The 20,621-nt window shown below is 45.8% G+C and overlaps 1 protein-coding gene across 1 annotated transcript in view; it reads right to left on the bottom strand.

Annotated features, from left to right (window-relative positions):
• Positions 1-363: 363 nt before the first annotated feature.
• The window catches only part of Nid1 (nidogen 1), an 82,932-nt gene continuing 62,674 nt past the window's right edge, over positions 364-20,621 (bottom strand). Inside the window, exons 13-20 of the mRNA XM_052728319.1 lie at positions 16,003-16,230; positions 14,504-14,676; positions 12,429-12,555; positions 8,161-8,332; positions 6,829-6,986; positions 5,738-5,861; positions 5,006-5,118; positions 364-2,626 (exon numbers count right to left, since the gene is read on the bottom strand). Coding sequence (XP_052584279.1) covers positions 2,505-2,626; positions 5,006-5,118; positions 5,738-5,861; positions 6,829-6,986; positions 8,161-8,332; positions 12,429-12,555; positions 14,504-14,676; positions 16,003-16,230 — 1,217 coding nt within the window. The 3' untranslated portion in view covers positions 364-2,504. The remainder of the gene's footprint in view (positions 2,627-5,005; positions 5,119-5,737; positions 5,862-6,828; positions 6,987-8,160; positions 8,333-12,428; positions 12,556-14,503; positions 14,677-16,002; positions 16,231-20,621) is intronic.

Genomic DNA, 20,621 nt, shown 5'->3' on the forward strand with positions numbered 1-20,621 from the left:
AGGGGTTAGAATGAGGAGGAGATAAACAGATAAAAGCGAAACAAAAGAGAAAAAAATGTCCATAAGGGTAATTTAGAGTCTGTGATATAATTAATTTTCAAGCCATTCATGAGCTGTCGTCTTCTCCGAACTGTGTGACTAATAAAAAGCTCATTAGGTAAGAGTCTTGGGTCCCCTAGGTTTTGCCAACCATTAAATGGTCTGTTTTCCCACCATGAACTGGCTACAACATTACACTGTGGTAGCATAGGCCTTTGATCCCAGTTCTCAAGATCTGAGGTAGGAGGATTGAGAGTCTGAGGTCAAGTCATAGCAACACCCTGTCACCATGGAACAAAAAAAAAAAAAAAAGACAAAATAAGATTTTATTTCTAACAGTTTTTTTTTAATTTTCTGCACTAATATTTGTACAACTGTAAACTCAAGGAGTCATCCAATACTTGTATACATCTGGAGAACCATTAATAAGCACCTTCAGTGGTTTCCACAGTTTAAGAATTTACCATGTAAAACATTTTAGAAGTAATCTAGTAAAATGAATAAAAGTTATAAAAGATGGATATCATGAGGAACGTGAGAGAGGGGGCTTCATAAAAATGACTAAAAACAACTAAGGCTACCCGATGAGGCTGCACAGAAGATTCACACGGCCCCTAAATCTTGTGATATAAACTCCAATCATTTAAGTAAAGACTGCCTCCCAGTTCAGGCTCCCGGTCCAATGTAAGCAGGTTGAGATGGAGGTAAGAGGAGATGGGATTGGAGGCTGAGAGTGATAAAGCTAGAAGAAAAGGAGGTAGGGCCTCCGTTCCCCAAGAAAAGCATCACACAAGATCTTCTATGTCTTCAAGGTTAAACATTCGTTTGCAAAATGTGCCATTTTTCTCTGAAGTTATTTAAGGGTTTTAGTTTTAGCTGCCTTTAAACCCCTCCCCACCATTTCCTCTTGGGTTTTCCATTCCTCTTCTCCATCCACAGTCCCACTAAGGCTTGTCTACGCCCTTACCCTACACTGTGCTGAATTGAACTTCTGATGCTTCACTTTCAATCCAAAATTTCTATTGCTTTAAGTGTCTTGGAAGTGGTTAAAAAAGAGATAGATAGATAGATAGATAGATAGATGAGAGATCGATAGATGGAGATAGAAAAATAGAGCAGTGGCTCTGCATATGGTCAGGGGCTATTTTTGAAACAAATAGCAGACAGAAACATGCAAGGCAGCATCAGTCCCTTGAACTTCACCAATGAGCACAATGAGCAATTAAGGGTCTGAACCACTAGTAGAAACACCCAGTTAGATCTTCCCAGATTGGGTCTTCAGATGGAGATCTAGCCAGAAAAAGCCATAGAGAGAGGGAGAAACAAAGATACAATTCTAAAATTAAGGGACTATGATGGGCCACTACTTTATTCAAGCCCTACCCCAGCCTGGGCCCCAAATGACTCTCCATGAGAATACTTGGAAACCCGTACAAGGAGTGGGGCTGAAGACTCACATGGCATCACAGACCAGATGCTAATACAGGTACTTTGGCAAAGAGGAAGAATTTGCTACAATTCAAGACACATCAAAATAATAATCCCCTATCCTCAAACATCTCGACACTAGAGTCTTGAAATTTCTCTTACAGGACAGTTCTTTGACTTGCTCACTCGATTATCAATGGCTACTGCTGAAATACCAGGATTTTTCCATCTGGGAGGGGCTGCTTGTTACCATCCACCAAATACCACGAATTCCTAGGAGAAGTTGGCCTTTGATCACATGACAAATCATGCTCACGAAATTTAGAGTCTTCGACAGGGTGAAGGTGGTACAGAACAGGACAGTCGCTAGATGGGAGCATAAAGACAGAGATTAGAGTACCAAGAGAAAAAGTTTGACTCATAACCTTGCCTAAGCTGGGCCTAGGTGCTATGTTAAGAACCTGACAGGCTCTCAGGCACCTCAGAGTAACGACTGAGCTTGTAAAGCTACAGACAAGTAGCCTGATTAGGTCTTCGGGAGACCGCTTACCATGGAGGAGTCTAAGATTAGGAAAGGTCCTATGGCTCTGGCATGGGCACATAATTTTCACCCTGAAATTTTTTTTGAAGACAGGGCATCATGTAATCCAGACTGCCTTTGAACCCTGCTACATAGACAAGATTAACCTTGAACTCCTGATCTTCCTGCCTCCACCTCCCAAGTGTTAGGGTTACAGGCATGCACCACTATGCTGGCTTTTTACCCAGAACTCTATAATCTCTCTGAAGACTGGGGTCAGGGAGTATGTGGGGGTCCTGCCCTCATGTTGGGGTAGAGACCTTCCCATTACTGAGCGCGGGGTGACTGTTTTAGGGGAGATTGAGAGGCAGTTGTGGGGGCTCAGGTTAGGCTAGACCTGGGCCTAGTGGTCACTCCACTGCAGGACAATTTTCAGTCAGTCGTTTCTTCAGATCAAGTCATTTCAAGTAGGGTGTTGCTGTGAAATACTGGGAGAGGGATCAAGGCGTTCTTGTCATCACTTGTGCTCAATGCAGTCAACTCCCAAGGTGTTGTCAGGACATCGGCAGGTCCTGCTCCCCGGAGTGGGCAAGCAGAGGTGGGTACAGCCACCATTATTCACTGAGCAGTAGTTGTGGCCTGGAAAAGATGGAAGTCAGCGTCATAGTCTCCTCTCTGACTTGATCTCTACAGCAGCCTCCCTGTTAACCTCCTTGTAGGTTCAAGGGGCCAAGATAAGCTGCTGCTTGTTTCTTTATCATAAATCTATCATATTAAGACAAATCTATCATAAATAAGACAGGTAAGAACATGCATTCTTGACTTGGAGGTGTTGCAGTTAATGTGGATTTTCAGCCTGGGGGAATTTAGAATCCCAACAGAAGCACACCTCTGAGTATGTCTGTTAGGAGTTTCTAGATTAAGTTTATTGAGATGGGAAAATCCACCCTAACATGTGGGCAACACCATGCCGTGGGCTGGGTTCCTGGAATGAATACAAAATGAGAAAGCAAGCTGAGCCCCAGCATACATCTCTCTCTGCTTCCTGACTGCAAGTGCAAGGTGACCAGCTGCCTCACACTCCTGCCACCATGTTGACTCTACCCTTAAACTGTGAGCCACAATAAACTCTTTCTTCCTTAAGTGGCTTCTGTCCAGTATTTTGTCTCAGCAATGAGAAAAGGAACCAGCACAGAGGGCTGGCTGTGGAGAATCTATTCCACAGATTATGGGGAGGAGGGGACTCTCCAACTCTGCTGTGGAATATTGAACTATGTAAAGTTGTGTTACATTTGTTTATGCCCCAGAATATTACTTTAACTGTGTAAAGGTGTGGTACATTTGTTTCTGCTGCCTTTGTTAATGATGTAAAAACGTGTTACATTTGTTTTTGCTGCATTTGTTTAATTAGGAAAAGATGTGTTGCTGTTTCACCTTGCCTGCCTAAGACACCTGATTGGTCTAATAAAGAACTAAACAGTCAATAGCTAGGCAGAGAAAGGACAGGCAGGGCTTGCAGGCAGAGAAAATAAACAGGAGGAGAAATCTAGGCTTGAGAGAGAGAAGAGAATGAAGAAGAATAAGAGGGAGAAGGAGGAGAGAACAGGAACACACCCAGGGCAAGAAGCCAGGCAGCCACCAGCCAGACAGACGCAAGAGGCAGTGAAAGTAGGGTATACAGAAGGAAAGAAAAGTCAAAAGCCCTGAGGCAAAAGGTAGGTAAAGAGAAACAGGTTCATTGAAGTTAAAGGAGCCAACCAGAAATGTGCCTAAGCTAGGCCGAGCACTCAAAGCTAATAATAAGTCTGTGTCATGATTTGGGAGCTGGTTGGTGACCCAAAAAGAGAAAGCCTGGTACACAGCTCCAACATGGAGCTGAAACAAAGCAGCAGATATTTTCCATCTAACACACCCATGGCCTCCTACTGACTGGGAGCAGGCAAGAAAGAAGATGGCTTAGGAAAGAAGCCTTTGAGAGGAGGCACAGTTCAACACAGACTCTGGATCCAAGCCAGGAGGACCCACCTGCAGCTCTGCTGCTGTAACTGCATGATTCTGAGCTCGATGCTTGCATTTCCTCATGCATGATATGGAAATAACAGCATCAACCACACAAGACAACTTACATGAACTAATGAACAAAAGGAACTCAGAACTGTGAGTTGAAACATGTAAGATACCTAGGCCACAGGAAGCTTTGTATATTTGCAACTTGTGTGTTTGTGTACACATGCATGCATATCCATGTGTATGTCGGCGGGTGTGTGTGTGTGTGTGTGTGTGTGTGTGTGTGTGTGTGTGTGTGTGAATGTGGAAGCCAGAGGACAGCCTCAGATGGCATTGTCTCCCTTGAGACAGAATGCTCTCATCGGCCTGGAATTTTCCAGTAGGCTAGGCTGACTGGCTGTGAGCCCCAAGGACCCTCTTGCCTTCGCCTCCCCATTATTGTAGTAACATGTCACCGGTCCAGCTTGTTTTTAATGTGGGCTCTGGGGATTGAACTCAGGTCCTTACGCCTGCAAGCATGCACTTTAGCTGCCGAGTCATCTTCCCAGCCCTACCATTTTTCTTATAAGTCACTTTCATTTTCATTAGGCCAAATGGGTGAATGTTCAAAAATATCAGTGGTTCAACAGTGAGTTCCTTTTTGGTACCTGAAGACTGTACACTTCAAGACTCAGGCCAAGACTCAGGATGTTTCCTGACCACATCCATGCCATAACTTCATGCTTCTCATTTATGTCTCTGGCTCCCCATTGAGTAACGAAGACTCTTGGTGAAAGTGACCACATCTCATCCACTGTGGCCACTAGCAGCAGCATGTAGGCTTGGAGCCTCAGGACACCCCCCAGATACTGGAGAAAGCAATGATGGACTGAAATATCCATCAAGAAGGGATATCCAGGATACTCAAGTTGAGCTTTCTACAGGAAGGAGCCTAGGGCTGTATTTAGGCCACCACGATATGCTTAGGGACTCTGAGTGTTGACCCCACATTCAGCAGCAAGGATGAGTTACCTTGGGGGCACTGGGACAGGGCGATGGTGATGCCGTAGAGCCGGGTCTGCTTGTGGGGGTGGAAGGTATCCATCTCTTTGGATATAGCAAGGTCCATGGCGATCACTGAATTCCTGCAGAGCACCAAAGCACGGAGAGTGAGCATGCATCTGCATGAGCACGATGGCTTGCACTGTTTTCAGTGGCTCACAGCCTCTCTGTGGCTTGGAAGAGAAAAAGACATGGTGTCTTGTCTCTGTGTATTCCTCCCCTTGGGCTGGGCCAAGCCTGTAGTTCATTGCCTTTTTACAGTAAAGGCCCAAATAACCTAGCTCTCCCCTCTGCTCTAAATTCTAGGTGACATATAGGCTCTCCTGGCCATGTCTCCTTTGTAGGAAGGTCTGGTCCAGAAGCAGCTGCGGGAATACTGCAGTTTTTAAAACTACACTGATGTAGAGGTGTGACATAATCATGGAGCCCACCAGCCATGTGCCCGCAGGCAGCTCCTGGGGAAAGAACAGACATGCTCAGGAAGTCCCAGGTTCAGGTATTATTAACGGTGCCTCTGCTCCTCTCTGAGATCTGCCAGCCCTCTTCCTCTACCTTCTTCTATGTCTCCTGACAGCCAGGAGGGGGGAAAAAGCAGGCATCACTGGAGGTCAAAGGTTAGGACAAGAGGCCAGAGGCAAAGGCCTCCATAGACAATGGGAAGGACACAGTTCTGCCCAGCCCGCACGGCAGCAGCCTACATACGTCTTCCAGTCTGTGTAGTACAAATTCTTCCCATAGCTCGTCACGGCGAAAGGATACTGGAGCCCTTCGAGAACCTTGCGTCTGCCGGGCTGAGCCGGGTTCAGGCATTCTGCTCTATGGGTGCCTGTGTGCAGCAAACACAAGTTGGTCATTGTTCATGCAAGAAATGGGCCCTTTGTGTCAGAAAACAAGAGTCTGAAAGACAAGGGAAGGGGAGTTCAGCGTTGCAAACGACATGTCCTGGGCAACACAGAGGGCCGGCTCCTCAGTGCTGACATTCCGTTTCTGCCTCCTGCCTTTTCCCTTTCATCAACCTACACCCACCTGAGTTCCGGCACCCACACCTGGCCCTACTAAGGAGAGGTGAGCCAAGGCAGAGAAGCCACAGCCTGCCCCGGCCTTCCCAGCCCTTTGTCTCTGGAGGAGCCCCGTTATCTTCTGGCTTTTGCTCAAGTCCCTCCCCTCTAAGCCTCTTCAGACCCTTTCTTCCCAGAGCTGGGGCTCTAAAGGAGAGCAACAGATCAGCAGCTGTGACTGGCCCACCACTAACACCTGCAGGATGGCTGTCACAGGCTTATACAAGCATGTAAGTGTTCACACCTCACTCTTGGTCCTAATTAGTTGTAGGGCAGAGAAGGCACTCAACCACAGGCTTTCGCAGGGAGAGATGAAGGATGGGCCTCCCGGATAAGCATCATTCTCACATTTCATCTCAAGCCTGAGGGACACCCTGCACAACTGAAGCAGGAGCCCCTCAGGGACTCTGTGCAGGATGCTCTGTTATCGCTGGAGATACAGCATAGGCAGGGGCCTAAATTCAGCCCTCAGTAACCTCCCACCAAAATAGGAGTTGGCCATTTTTTTATAGAGCCATATAGCAATTGTTTCAGGTTCCGTAGGCCAAAAGGCAAAACAAAGACGATACCAGGTATTTATAACAACACTTAAAATGGTAACATTTAACAGTATAAAAATTATTCTGATCTTATTCTCTGTAGAGAAACAGGCTGTGGATGAGATTTGCCATCTCTAGAGCAAGAGCAATAAGAAAATGAAGAACTATATGCATGTGATCTCAAGCTTCCTGTTACCTGCATCCACCCAGCAGAGCTGAGAGGAGAATGCATCAAAGGTCAGGCCATTGGGCAGGCCCAGGTTGTCCTGTGCGAGAAGCCTCCGGTTGGTGCCGTCCATGTAAGAAGTCTCAATTTTGGGATTCTCTCTGTTCCAATCTGTCCAATAAAGGTTCCTGAAGAGGCAACAGGGGAGAAAGAGGAAGCAATAGCCTGAAAACACTTTCAGAGAACCAGGGAGGAAGAGTTCAGCAGACAGGAAAACAACACAGCTAAGTGAGACCCTGAGATGCCAAAAGAGATTCTAGGGTTACCTTGGCTCTTTGTTCAAATGGGGTTATCTGTTATGAACAAATTCTACCTCCTTTATAGTATCTTGGGAAAGCTAGTAAGAAAACTTGGAGGTCCTGGGGCGGGGAGGGGAGGGCAGTTCAATGGGTAAAGTGAGGACCAGTATTCAATCCCCAGTACTATGGAAAAAAAAAAAAAAAAGCTGAGTGTGGTGACTGAGGCTTGTGATCCCAGGGCTGGGGAGAAGGAGGCAGGTGGGTCACTGGGTCTCTCTGGCTAGCCAGCTTGCCCTACTGGGGGACAGACAGGCCAGTGAGAGACCCTGCTCAAGGTGTAAAAGGTAGGACACTGCCTGAAGAATGATACACAAGGTTTGTTACCAAACACACATGCACGCACATCAACTTTGGACCTGACGTAAACAAACAGTAATTCCCTGAGTAATAAATCTACGCAGGAGGCCACAGTGGAGCAACATGGTTTGACTAAAACAAGATGTAGATACCAGCAAGGTAGTGATGGAGATGTCTGCCGCATGTGAGGGGGCTGAGTGGCCACAGCACAAGCGATGTTGTCTCCAAGGGAAAGCATCAAAATGTCTAGGAGCGTCTTCGGCCTGGGGTGTAAGACCGAGGGCTTGCCGTACGGTGGAAAGGGAGAAAGCCGCAATGGGCTGAAAAGTCCCGCAGGAAGGGGACTCCAGGATGCTCAAGCTGCATCTGCTCCAACAAGGAGTGCCGGGGCATGGTTAGGCCACCCCAACAGCCTCACAGCATTCATGCAATTTGAGTATTAGTTCACATTCACTATATAGAAATGACTTGATTTCTGAGCTGTCATCCTACAAAGTCTCTTGGCAAAAATGTGAAACTGGACCATGGCATGAAGTGCACATTGTGGTAACTGTGCCCACAGCTCATCAGCTTGTAGACTTGGTTTCATCTTGCATGGATGAAACATCTCAGGAGAGTAATGCCGGCATTAGAACCTCCTCTGAGACCATCCAAGAAAGCCAGAGACTCAAAGAAGAGACTGACGCATGTGTGCAGGCAAGCGTACCCTCTTACGGAGTCTGTCACAATGCCTCTGGGATTCACCAACCCCGTGTCGAACAGCACTCGACGCTGTGTACCATCCATCTTTGCAACTTCTATTCGATCCTGCTGAGAGTCTGTCCAGAAGATGTTGCGGCCAAGATGGTCAAGGGCAATGCCTTCAGGGCTTCCAAGATCTAGAAGGAAACACCGAGTCATACCCTAGCCTACAAGTTTGCTGGTTTACTCAGTTGTCTTAGACATGGTGGTCAAACCTTGAGAAACCAAACGGGAATACGAAATTCTTACTATTTATAAGATGAGTAATCTTCCAAGTGACAAATTCAAAAATGTTACCCATTCATCCTCACCCATCCACTGGGTACCACACCAGGAACCTGGAAGGTCACTGTGACAAAGATGCAGCCCTGTCTATTAAGAAGCCCACAGCCAACCACCATCCAAACTGAGGTCTAGTTTCTATGGGCAGATAGAGAGACAGGATCAGAGGAGGGCTGGAGTTGACGAGGGAAGGGTTCTGGAGAAGTGGGCACCTGTCGAAGAAGCTGGTTCCTGAAGGACCAATGAGAGTTTATCAGACAAGGATCTTGACTGAAGTGTTTTCAGATATAAAGAAGACTTACAGGTGGCTTGAAGCGGGCAGCAAGCCATTTTCTATGGCCAGAGACCACGAGAGTGAAGGAGTAGCCCTCAGTGAAATGAGAACGGAGGTAAGGAACTCACAGCGCATCTCTCAGATGAACAGGAGACATGGAATCTTAAGTGAAGATAGAATGGTAGATTTTTCTTCCTTAGTAATTACAGGGCGGGGAGACATTTCAAGAAATAATATTGCCGATCACACTGTTAGTACTTAACTATGGGTGTAAAGGGTAAAGGAAGGTGTTTGGTGATTGCAAATTACACTCCCCACAACCTTCACTGAATAGTAACAGCAATCAAGACATAGGTTGGCACTGTGAAATAAATATTCCATGTAAGTCACTGTAAGTTAAAAATAGGAAATGACATCGTAGGATTTATTGACACCCTTGAGAGTCTTTCCTGTCCTAAGCAGAAGAGCTCTGACAGTCATTTAGCTTGGCTGGAGAGTGCGTGGGAAGGGACCCCACCAGGCTGCACTGCCCCAGGCATCCGGCGTTCGAGAAAATCACCCCTGCACACTCTCATCCACACACAAGCAAGTCAACCTCTCACCTCAGCCGTTCCTAGACTCGGCTTGGTGTGGGGACAGCAACGTTCCTGTTGGGCTAAGGAGATGGCTCAGTCCATAAAGAGTCCGCTGTGCAAGCAGGAAGACCTAAAAGTTCAATTCCTAGCCCCCATAAAAAAGCCAGGTGTGGCAAAGCCACCTATAATCCCAGCATTGGGCAGGCAAAAACCAAGAGAATCTCTGGGGTTTGCTCGCCTCCAGGCTAGCCCAATCGATCAGCTCCAGGTTCAGTAAGAGACCCCATCTCAAAAAAGAAAGAAAGAAAGAAAGGTGGAGAGTGATTGTAGTAATCACCTGATATTGGCATGCACATGTGCATGCACCTCCCCCCCCACACACACACACAGGCCTCTATTCAGAACCACAAATGGTTAGCATATGGTTTATTATTCATACCCAAAGAAGAGCTGTATAATAAAGTACAGCTCTTTCCCACACCATAAGAGGCCCAGGAACAATAAAACTGCCTCCCAGGGGCTCCCTGTGGCTTTCAAACAGAATACATACACACACACACACACACACACACACACACACACACACACACACACACACACACACACACTCACCAGCAGCCACTCAGTCTGGGGAAAACTTGGAATGAGCACATCCTGTGGGATTACCCTGAGCAGCTCTTGAACACCGCGGGGAGAGGAGCTGCCCAGAGTGTCTTCACAGGGCACTAGAGGAAGCCTTTAGGAGCTTGTGTCACACCATCACCTTCCACACAACCCTGGTCCTGATCTCAAACCCAAGAGCCACTGAGCCGTTTCTCCTTCCAACCAAGAGAATATGGCTCTGTGGGCTACACTTTGCTGAGGAATGGACTGGAAAAACACCCCTAACTGTGTTGAAGAAAAGGAGACGGCAAGGGGATGGGTTTTCCCTTACTGCTGTGTGGAAAGGAAATTGAGTATAACACCTAGTAAGGAGACCTCAGGAGGAGAAGAAAGCATTTCTCCAACACCTCCCCAGAACTGCTCTGGAAGTTGGTCTTGGTTGAGATCACATTTTTGGTTAATTCTGTGTGCTTCCACAGTTAGTCAATTTTAACCTTTCTTACAGCACTCACTGCACTTAAAGGTCCCTGGGCAGATTTCCGGTGCCAAAAGCAACAGGAAATAGCAGACAGTGACCTGTTCCCCTGTTCTACTAGATTTTGAAATCAAATCACAGATAACAACAACAACGTTTTCAACAGAGAGGCAAGAAGGCATTTTCAAAGTCTTCTTCCTTAAGCCAGAGTATGAAAGCTAAATACCCTGTCAGCTTCCAGAACAGGATCCTAGAGCCAAGGGCAAAGCCAGGGCCGTTTCACTCAGCCTCAGCTGGATTCCTGATGTGTTATCTCTACGGAAGGAAACAAGAAAGAAGGGAAATGGCCATGGGGTAGATCCTTACAGAATATTAACTGTTAGAGGGGTGCTAAATTAGAAGGTGAAAGGCTGCATTTGGCTCCCAAGTTGAAGGAAATGTAAAACAAGGCTGATATTTCAGAGGTGTATCTTCCACCTAAATAGTTCGCAGAGCAGAGGAAGTAGAGGACTTCCTACAGCTAATGTCAGCATGACAATGCCTTCGGAGCACACATATTCCCAAAACGGATGAGTCATGATTGAAGCAGTTCAAATTCCTTGACCATTTCAGTACAGGGACCTTTTACAGATTCTGGCCTTTTTGGTAAAATGATTAAACGTGCTCATGTGAAATCGATTTTTAAAAAGTAAACAAACAAACTGAGGTTTGAACCCAGGGCCTCACACATGCTAGGCAAATGCTCTAGCACTGAGCTGTATCCCCCAGCTCTCTTGTAACTCTTCACTTTGGGACAGGGGCTTACAAGTTGCCCACGCTGACCTGGAGCCCATTCTGTAGTCCAGGCAGACCTTGAACTTGGGATCTTTTTGCCTCAGCCTCTCAAAGAGCTCAGATGACCAGCCTACAGCAACAGGCCTTGCTACTCTGAATTTGTTGAACGAAGGGATTAAAATGATGTATATTTCTTTGTTCAAGCAGACATCTAGATGAGGTGAAATGTTGAAGTGAGTCTGTGTCAACACAACACACTTTATCATAAATTAACCAAAACAGAGTTCTCTGTGAGAGGTGATCCCAGCTAGTTGGACTCCAGGTTAGAACTAGGGAGGGGGAAAGGTATGTTGAAGTAAGGAAGAGAAACTACCCCCATCCCAAGATGCTGTACATTGAAATGACAACTCTTTAACTCCAGCACAGCCTTGGGAATAGACTCGACTTTCAGAGCTGGCTGCGGTGAAACACAGTTGTAACCCAGTACCAGGGAGGAAGAGGCAGAGCAGCAGGACTTCCAGGGTTAAAATAAATAAATGGTAGTTAAAAGAGTTCAGTTGGGAGAATGTTAGACTGAAGACGCAAATAAATAAATAAATAAATAAATAAATAAATAAATAAATAAATAAAATAAGCAAGCTCAGTGGTGGTGCAGGTATATAATCCTAACACTTGGGAGGTAGAGGCAGGAAGATCATGAGTTCTAGGTCATCCTCAGCTACTTAATGAGTTGGAGGGCAGCCTGGCTTACATGAGACCCTGTTTCAAAAATCAAATACATAAATAGTCTTCACCTTCTAGGTGAGTATCTATCAATATGCTTGTGGGTTTCTTGACTATTCCTTCCATCCACTGCCTTTGATAAAAACCCTTACGGAGCCCATGGCGGCAGAGCAGACTCTGTGAGAGGCCAACTGCAGGTTCAGAAGCCACAGGAAGGAATGGAATGGTGACTTTAGTCTCCTGAGCCACCAAGATGGACTGTGTAAGCTTCCAGAGAAAGGCACAGGCACCTGCCTTGTTTCAGTTTTATTAGCCTGAGACAAGCAGCTGACCTCAGCCAGAATGTCCCTGATTTAATGACTCGGGTGATCTGGGGGAAACGCCGGAGGAGTTGAAAAGGGTAGAATGTGGAGGCAGAGGACCCAGCTCCTTGCAGTCCAAGCAGCTTTCTCCATCCTTCACCTCCTGCCAAGAGCAGTGTGGGCTGCTAGAGGCAGCACCCAAAGGGACAATATTGGCTTGCTCACCTTGTCGAATGATGGTGGTTGGCTCCCCGCCATGTAGGCTGGCTCTCCCAATGGAAGGCTCGCTGATGTCTGTCCAGTAAACCACCTTGTCCACACAGTCAAAGGCCAGTCCAATGATGACTTTTGCCTGGAAGTAACACCAGTGATTGGGACCAGTTCACCCACTAGTTAGTTATTGTTGTCTGGAACCTTCCCATGTGCCTATATCTCCTCAGATCGTATTTTACATGAAGCAAATATGCTTTGTCCATTCACAGTTTTTATTGTTGAATTGTAGAAACTACATAGTTCAGAAACAAAACTCTTTTCTAAATACATGTGTTTATACGTGTGTGTGTGTGTGTGTGTGTGTGTGTGTGTGTGTGTGTGTGTGTGTGCGCATGCGCGTGCGCGCACGCTTCTCTCATCTCCAGTTTGGTTTTCATTTTCTTAAAAAATATTTTTATTTATGTATATGTGTGTATGCTTATGTTTCTGTATATGTATCACCACAAATGTTCAAGTGCCCTTGGAGGCCTGAAGAGAGCACTGGGTCCCTGGAGATGGAGTCACTGGTGTTTGTGAACTGACTAACTTGAGGGCTGGGAACCAAATGGGTCCTCTACAAAAGCAGCAAGTGCTCTCAACCTCTGAGCTCTCTTTCCAGCCCCAAGAATGAACATTTCAAATATACAAGATCCTACAATGAGTACTACAAAGACTTAAAGAGTAAAATTAGAGATGGCCCAGGGAACTAGAAAGAGATAAGTCAGGTTAATGAATTCTATAATTTAATATTGCTAAGACATCAGTTCTCCTTAGTGACAGTTCCAGTGACTCAGTGTCTCCTTTGTCAAAGTTATCAAGTTGTTTGGGTTTGCTTTTGTTTGATCGTTGTTGGCCCTTACATGTAACACTGGCTGGCCTGGAGCTCCCTAGGTAGAGCAGGCTAACTCAGAACTCACAGAGATCGCCCCCTGAGTGCTGGGATTAAAAGCATGAGCCACCACGCATAGCTGGATGTTTTGTTTTTGTTTTTGTTTTTTTAGTGGAATAAGAAGTTTATTTGAAAACAGGAACATGCAAACAACAATAGCAATGTGCCTGCTTATATCTATGATCTCAGAACCTGGGAGAGAGAAGCCAAGGAGTTTAAAGCTAGCTTTGACTACAATAATATGTTCAAGGCTAGCCAGAGCTACAAAATAAGTCTGTTTCAAAAAATAAACAAGTAGAAGTCTAAAATAGTCCAAAGAGTTAAACTCAAATCTCCCTGACTTTGAGGTCCACTATAATCAAGACAGAGCGGCCCTGACTGTCATAAGGTTTGCTGGAGAGACTAACACAGCAAACCAGAGCATCCAGAAGCGGCCTCTCTCTGATGCTTTAAGTGATGTTTTTGACAAGGGTACCTAGGTGCCAAGCAAGAAATATGGTTTTCTTAACAAATGGTGCTCTATCGTCTGAATAAACACATGGGGGTGGGCGGGGGCGGGGGGGGGGGGGGACCCCTCGAAACCCTCAGGCTGACCTCATACCATTGGTAAAAAATTAAAGGCTGACTCTATAGTGCTCCTTTCAGAAATCATGAGAGAACATCTTCACAGCATTCTGAATCAACTCATCACCAGACCAAGCTTGCAGAATGGATGATTCCAGAGCACAGAATCACACTTCTCAGTTTGTTACAGTAGTTCGTAAATAGGAATATGTTGTGTATTTAGACTTTCTTTATATGTAGATTGTTTGTTAAATTTGCATTATATTTGCAAATGGGGATTGTAATACATTAGATTACAAATACAACTACTGTCTTGGTTTCATATTATATTACATATAGCTATTAACTATCTTGATATTATAGTATAGTATGTTATACTATATTGATGTCATACAATATTATATACTGTAGTATATTTAGCTATTAATTATCTTGATATTATATTGTTTTGTTATATTATACATGACTATTAACCATATTAGCATTACATTATATTGTGTTGTATTATATTAATTATATTATATTATAGTCATTAACTATGTAGCCATGTCCCTAGAGCTGGGACTGTTATCAGGGCTAGTCAGCCGATACTCACAGGGATATGGAGAAAGGTCTTGGCTTCGGTCTTCTTCATGGTGTTTCCCTCCAGGGGCAAGCGTTCAATCTTCCCAGTCTGAGCAAAGAGTAAGTGAGTCCCTGGGGGTAGGGGGATGACGGCTGTAGGTACTACAGGTCTTTGGTGAATAGGGGGAGCCACTGTACTCAGACCTAGAGGGCAAGAGATGGTCAATGAAGGAGAGTTGTGAATACCAGAAATGCACAGGTGCATTCTAATGCTCAAACATACAGATGAATCTATGCATACATGTGCGAGAGCACACATGTACTTAAACATGTACATATATATGTTCATATGAATGTGTGTGTGTGTGTGCTCATGCACCCATCTCGTATCCCAGGTCTTGTCACATTTGTATGCAAATAGCACAGCACCCATTTTCTGTTTGAAAACTCCAGAGACAGAAAGCCTTTAGCCAGTCAAAGGGCATTTGTGAAGAAAACAGGGCAGAACATGAGTTTAGCATTAGAGGTCCAGCTGGGTAAAGAGCTAGCCTCGCTCCCTCTTACATAATGACTCGATTATTTATGCTCTGGCTGGATGCTGGGCTGGTGAGAGATCAAAGTAGCACTGGGAGCCACAGCCCTCACACCTCTGCCTGCAAGGGGTGATACTATCTTTCCCACTGGACAGAGAAAGCTCTGAGTGAGGGCTGACACACCCTGTCCACTGCTATGGGATGGAGCATCCTCTGACCTCACAGGCAGAAACACGTCCACCTAGGTTCTTACGACCAATGGGCTAGTCAGGGCTCATCCATCCTCTGATGTGGCCTGGCCTCCTTGACTTGTGACCTCCTGACCTTCACCCTGGCTGGCTCCCTGACTCCCTCAGCAAAGGAACTTCTATGGGCAAGGGGAGGTGAGAGTTGGCATAGCCTGTACCACAGGCTGGCCAGGTACTATCTGTCTTTCTACTGTGCACATAGGGCATGTGCCTGTCTGGGCTTCTCTTTAGCTGTCTAAATGGACAGCTGGCCAGATGTGGCACACACTTATAATCCCAGCACTTAGGCAAAGGCAAGAGGATCAGGAATTCAAGTTGATCTTTGGCTAACACAGCTACATTGTCAATTAAAGACCAGTCCCCAACATGAGATCCTGCCTCAAAAATATATACATATAAAAAAAAAAAGCCTGGGACATATTAAGGTCCAAGGGCCATTGAAAAGATAAAAACAGGTATCTCCACTAGAGTAAGCAAGGCTTTGGGGAGGGCCAAGAGACCACAGCATCCCTGTCTTGTCCCAAAGCCCAGCAGTCCAAAGCCTGTATCTGCCACAGGCCCCACTAGGAATGTTCACAGAGCACATGTATACCCAGAGATGGAAGAGGAGAACATTCACAGAAGCAGGGAAGAGGCCAAAGGTGACAGGTGAGGGTTGGTTGGTAGCATGTGAACAGGGAGACCAGGCAGAGCATCTGCTAACACAGGTCATTCTGGTCTTCGAGTCTACATGACAGCTGTCCACTTACATGGGGGCCTCATTCCGGGTGGGGTACGGGTACCCTCCAGCTCCCGACCATCGCGGTCCACACACCAGCAGTAGCCAGTACTGTGGTGGCACTGAGTGGGTTCATAGTGCCCATACTCGTCACACTGGGGTACAAACATCCCCAGTAGCCTGGGCTGCTGGGCATCTGTCGCCCCTGCTCTTCCAAGGATGTGCTCTCGCTCCAGCTGACACCGGGTTTTCTCCACCTCTGTCAGTGACAAGCAAAGCTGAGTGTCAGTCGAGCCACACATGGTATTCCCAAGTGCCACTTGTCAGACTTGTACCACAAAGGTGGCCTGTCATCACTGGCTCTTCACTCATTTTTTTTTTTTTTTTCAAATTCAAGATGTCATTATGAGAGCCAGGGATGTAGCTCATGGGTAGAGTGCTTGCATAGCATGCAACAAACCCTGGGCTCAGAAGTTCAAGGTCATCTTCGGCTCTGTGAGTTCATGACTAGCTTGACCTTGCCTCCACCCCACCCTCAGAATCATAATGACTTATGATTAAAAAAAAAACTACATCGTGCCATGCATGGTGGTACATGCCTTAAATCCCAGCACTTGGGAGACAGAAACAGGTGGACCTCTATGACTTCAAGGCCAGCCTGGTCTATATAGTAAAATCCTATCTTAAAAAAAAACCAAAATATTATTTATACCTGTAGATTTTTTTTCCTACACAGTTCTTTTAAATTTTTTAAAATTAAAACAAAACAGATAAAACATAAGATACTATAAATGACCAAGTCCATGACATTTGGCACATTTGCAGTGATGACCAGCTGTGGTTGCTGTGTGTATCCGAACCATTTTCATCACCCTAAAAGGAAACCTCATGCCTAGTGAGTAGATGCTGCCATGTTTCTTCCTCCCGACTCGGGAAGTTCCCAGTCTCCAGTCTTTTGTGGACTTTCTCATCTTGTATATTTCATACAAATGGAATCAGAGGACATGGATCCTGTGTCTTGCTTCCTCAGGATCCATCCTCACCGTGGTTGCCCACCAACCCTTCCTTCCCTTCGACAGCTGCATTGTATAGAAAAGCCACATTTTGTTCAACTCTGTTTCCACTGATGGATGGCCCTGGGATTTGTCCTAAGGCATTTTAAGTTCATCTTAAATTCTTCTTTTACCCCCTGAAGCTTCATGTGATCAACACTGAGTTCAAGCCAAAGAATTCAGAGGCCAAAGACCAGGAAGCACTCGATGGCTTCTGCGTGTTTCCCTCTAGTGAAGGCCTATCCTGCCATGAGATCTGGCCCCTAACCTGCACAGCTCAGATTCCTAAGCAGGGGAACACTGTTATACAGGAAGCTTAGGAAGTTGGGCCACAGTGTGAGCCTGTAGTCTCCGCTCTCGGGGGTGCTAATGCAGGAGGATTAGAGGTTCAAGAAGAATCTGTCTCAACAAAACAAAACAAAACTTGACATAGAATAAACAACTCCTAAATGTGCAGAGTTGCAGCTGGCCTCACATTCCCTGGAGTCTAGCCACCATGGGGGACAGCAGAGTGGTCACCTCTGAAGCATGAATCACACAAAGACATTGATGAGAAGCATCCGTTCTCCGTGCCATGACTGCTGAGAGCTACATTCATCCAAGTCTTAGTGCTTCTTCCGTCCAGACCTTTCCATGACTTGTTCTTTGTGTGACACCCCCTTAATGTCCCAGGTGAACCCCTTTTCCGTTGCCTGGTCAATCCTCCAAGACCTCCTGTAGGAAGACCTCTCACAACACCCCTCCATGCTGGGTTCAATATTTCTGGCACACTCCCAGGCCTTCCAGGTGGTCTGCAAGGTGCCCTAAGACCAGAGACTCTAGGGTCCCATGACCTGAAGGAGTTGTTCTCTGTCTGCTGAGCAGACCCAGGGCTCTCACAGGGTGGTTGTCCTTCACCTTTACCGAGAATAGGCAACTAGACTGGGTGCACACATAACCATCTTTAGACCTGCCCTCAGGGAACCATAGCCAGAGGGACAGAGCAAGACACACAGAAGAGCTTCTCTCCACTGGGCAGGAGAGCACCAGAGAGCACACACATGGGCCTGTTAGGGTGGCTGGGGGATTGTGATTAAACAGCTCTTAGATGGGGCTTGGCCTACTTTCTGGCTTTGTGTACCAATGCTGCCTGTCACAACTACCCAATTCTGTGATGGCAGAGTGAGAGAAGTCATGCTTGATATGTAAATTAATGGACAATAAAACTTTATTTACAATCAGGGTGTGATGGTGCACAGCTTTAATCCCAGCACTGGAGAGACAGAAGCAGGTGGATCTCTGTGAGTTCCAGGCCAGACTAGTCTACAAGGAGAGTTCTAGGACAGGACAGCTAGGGCTGTTATACAGAGATACACTGTGTGTGTGTGTGTGTGTGGCACACACACACACACACACACACACACACACACACACACACACACACAAAGGACACAAGCAACCCAAGCCAAACCAAACAAAAACAACAAAATTTTATTTATAAATAAGCAGTAGCCAGATTTGGCCTATGGGGATAATAGTTACCAGTTCTGGCTCTCGGACACTGCTCTTTATTTTATGGGAAGTTAACCATATGAGGCTTTCTCCATGTTATGATGTGGCAACAAGGCCCCCACCATTTAACCATGTACTTCCCAGCTTACAGAATTCCAAGCCAAATATGTTTCAGTTCTTTATAATTATCAAGCCTTTGGTATTCTATTATATCTGTGAACAAGCTAACACACATGGGTGGAGCCTTAAGATGTCCACTTGTGACCTGGCCTATATAAGGCAGGCATGGTGACTTCAGGAAATGAATATACAGCCAAATGACACGTGAAGTATCTCATCTGTGTGGCCAGTTTTCATGCTGACTGGCCTAACACAATTGCTTCCTTGCTTAGAGACAGTTAATATGCCGAAAAGTGTTTGTTGAACCTGGCAAGAGAAAAAATTGTGTGTGCTTTTCTTTTGTCCCTGAGGATAATGTAAAAATAATAATAATAAGGAGGAGGAGGAGAAGGAAAAGAAGAAGGAGAAGAAGAAGAATAGGAAGAAGAAGAAGAAGAAGAAGAAGAAGAAGAAGAAGAAGAAGAAGAAGAAGAAGAAGAAGAAGAAGAAGAAGAAGAAAAACACTTGATGCAGGAAGAGCCAAAGATATGAATAAGCCATCTGGTTAGAATCAAAATATTGATTTTTGTATTCTATTGGATACAAAACTTATTTTCTTTCTCAAAACCTTCATTTGTTCAGGGTTTAGAGTTTCCATACTAGCTGACTCCATTTCCACATATATGTCACTTAGTACCTATTATATGTATATGTGTATGTCTGCATGAGTGCACAGCATGTGTGCGGATGTCCTCAGGGGCAAACAGAGAGTGTCCTATCTTCTGTATCTGGAGTTACAGGTGGTCATGAGCCATGATTGACATGTGGGTGCTGGGAATGGAACCCATGTCCTCTGTAAGAGCCGGAAGTGCTCCTAACTGCTGACTCATCTCTCCAGTTTCCATGCCCATTGTGATAGGAATTTGGTTTTTACAATAAAGGAAAAAGAACTAAAGCTGAAGGAGGTTAAGAGACTCCTCCAGGGTCACAGCACTGTAAGTGACTTGCCACCGATTAGAACTGAAGTCTGTGCATTCCTGGTCCAGCCCCTGCCCCTGTTAGCCTTGAGTTTCTGCAGCCACCTCTCCCAGCAGTCAGGCTGGCTCCAACAGTGAACATGTTAACATCAATGAGGACTGGGAGGGCTGATCTTCATCATCAGTGGGACTGGATTTGGGATCACCTAGGAGACACACCTCTGGGCATGCCTGTGAGGGTGTTTCCAGGGAGGATTAACTGAGAGGATTACATTGAATGTGAGTGCACCATGACAGAATAAAAAGGGAGCTGAGTCCTGTGTTCATCTCTCTGCTCCCTGACTGTGGGTCAGAAGGGACCAGCTGCTTTACCATCTCTCTGCTCCCTGACTGTGGGTCAGAAGGGACCAGCTTTACACTCCCATTGCAGTGTTTTCCCCGCCATGATGGTCTGTGTCCCCTCAAGCTAGGAGCCAAGATGAACCTTTCTTTTTTTTTTTTTTTTTTTTTTTTTTGGTTTTTTCGAGACAGGGTTTCTCTGTGTAGCTTTGCGCCTTTCCTGGAACTCGCTTTGGAGACCAGGCTGGCCTCGAACTCACAGAGATCCGCCTGCCTCTGCCTCCCAAGTGCTGGGATTAAAGGTGTGCGCCACCACTGCCCGGCAAGATGAACCTTTCTTAAGTTAGTTTTCTCAGGCATTTTGTCCCAACAATGAGAAAAGTGATGAGCACAATGATTCTTATTTCCTTAACATACCCAGGGAAGTAAATATTTGTATTAACCGCTTTGACAGCTACAGTGGATTAATGTTCTAGGTGTCTCCAACCAAGTGGAACTTTCTCTCTCTCTCTCTCTCTCTCTCTCTCTCTCTCTCTCTCTCTCTGTGTGTGTGTGTGTGTGTGTGTGTGTGTGTGTGTGTGTGTGCAGGAGTGCACTTGTGTGACTGTATTTAGAGGGCAGAACTCAATCTCGGGTGTCATTCCTCGGTTTTCTTTGTTTTCTGAAACAGATTGCTGGACCTGAGGCTTACT

This window comes from Peromyscus californicus, unplaced genomic scaffold (genome assembly GCF_007827085.1).
Source record: "Peromyscus californicus insignis strain IS unplaced genomic scaffold, ASM782708v3 Scaffold_8__1_contigs__length_139910024, whole genome shotgun sequence".
NCBI classification, from domain to species: Eukaryota; Metazoa; Chordata; class Mammalia; order Rodentia; family Cricetidae; genus Peromyscus; species Peromyscus californicus.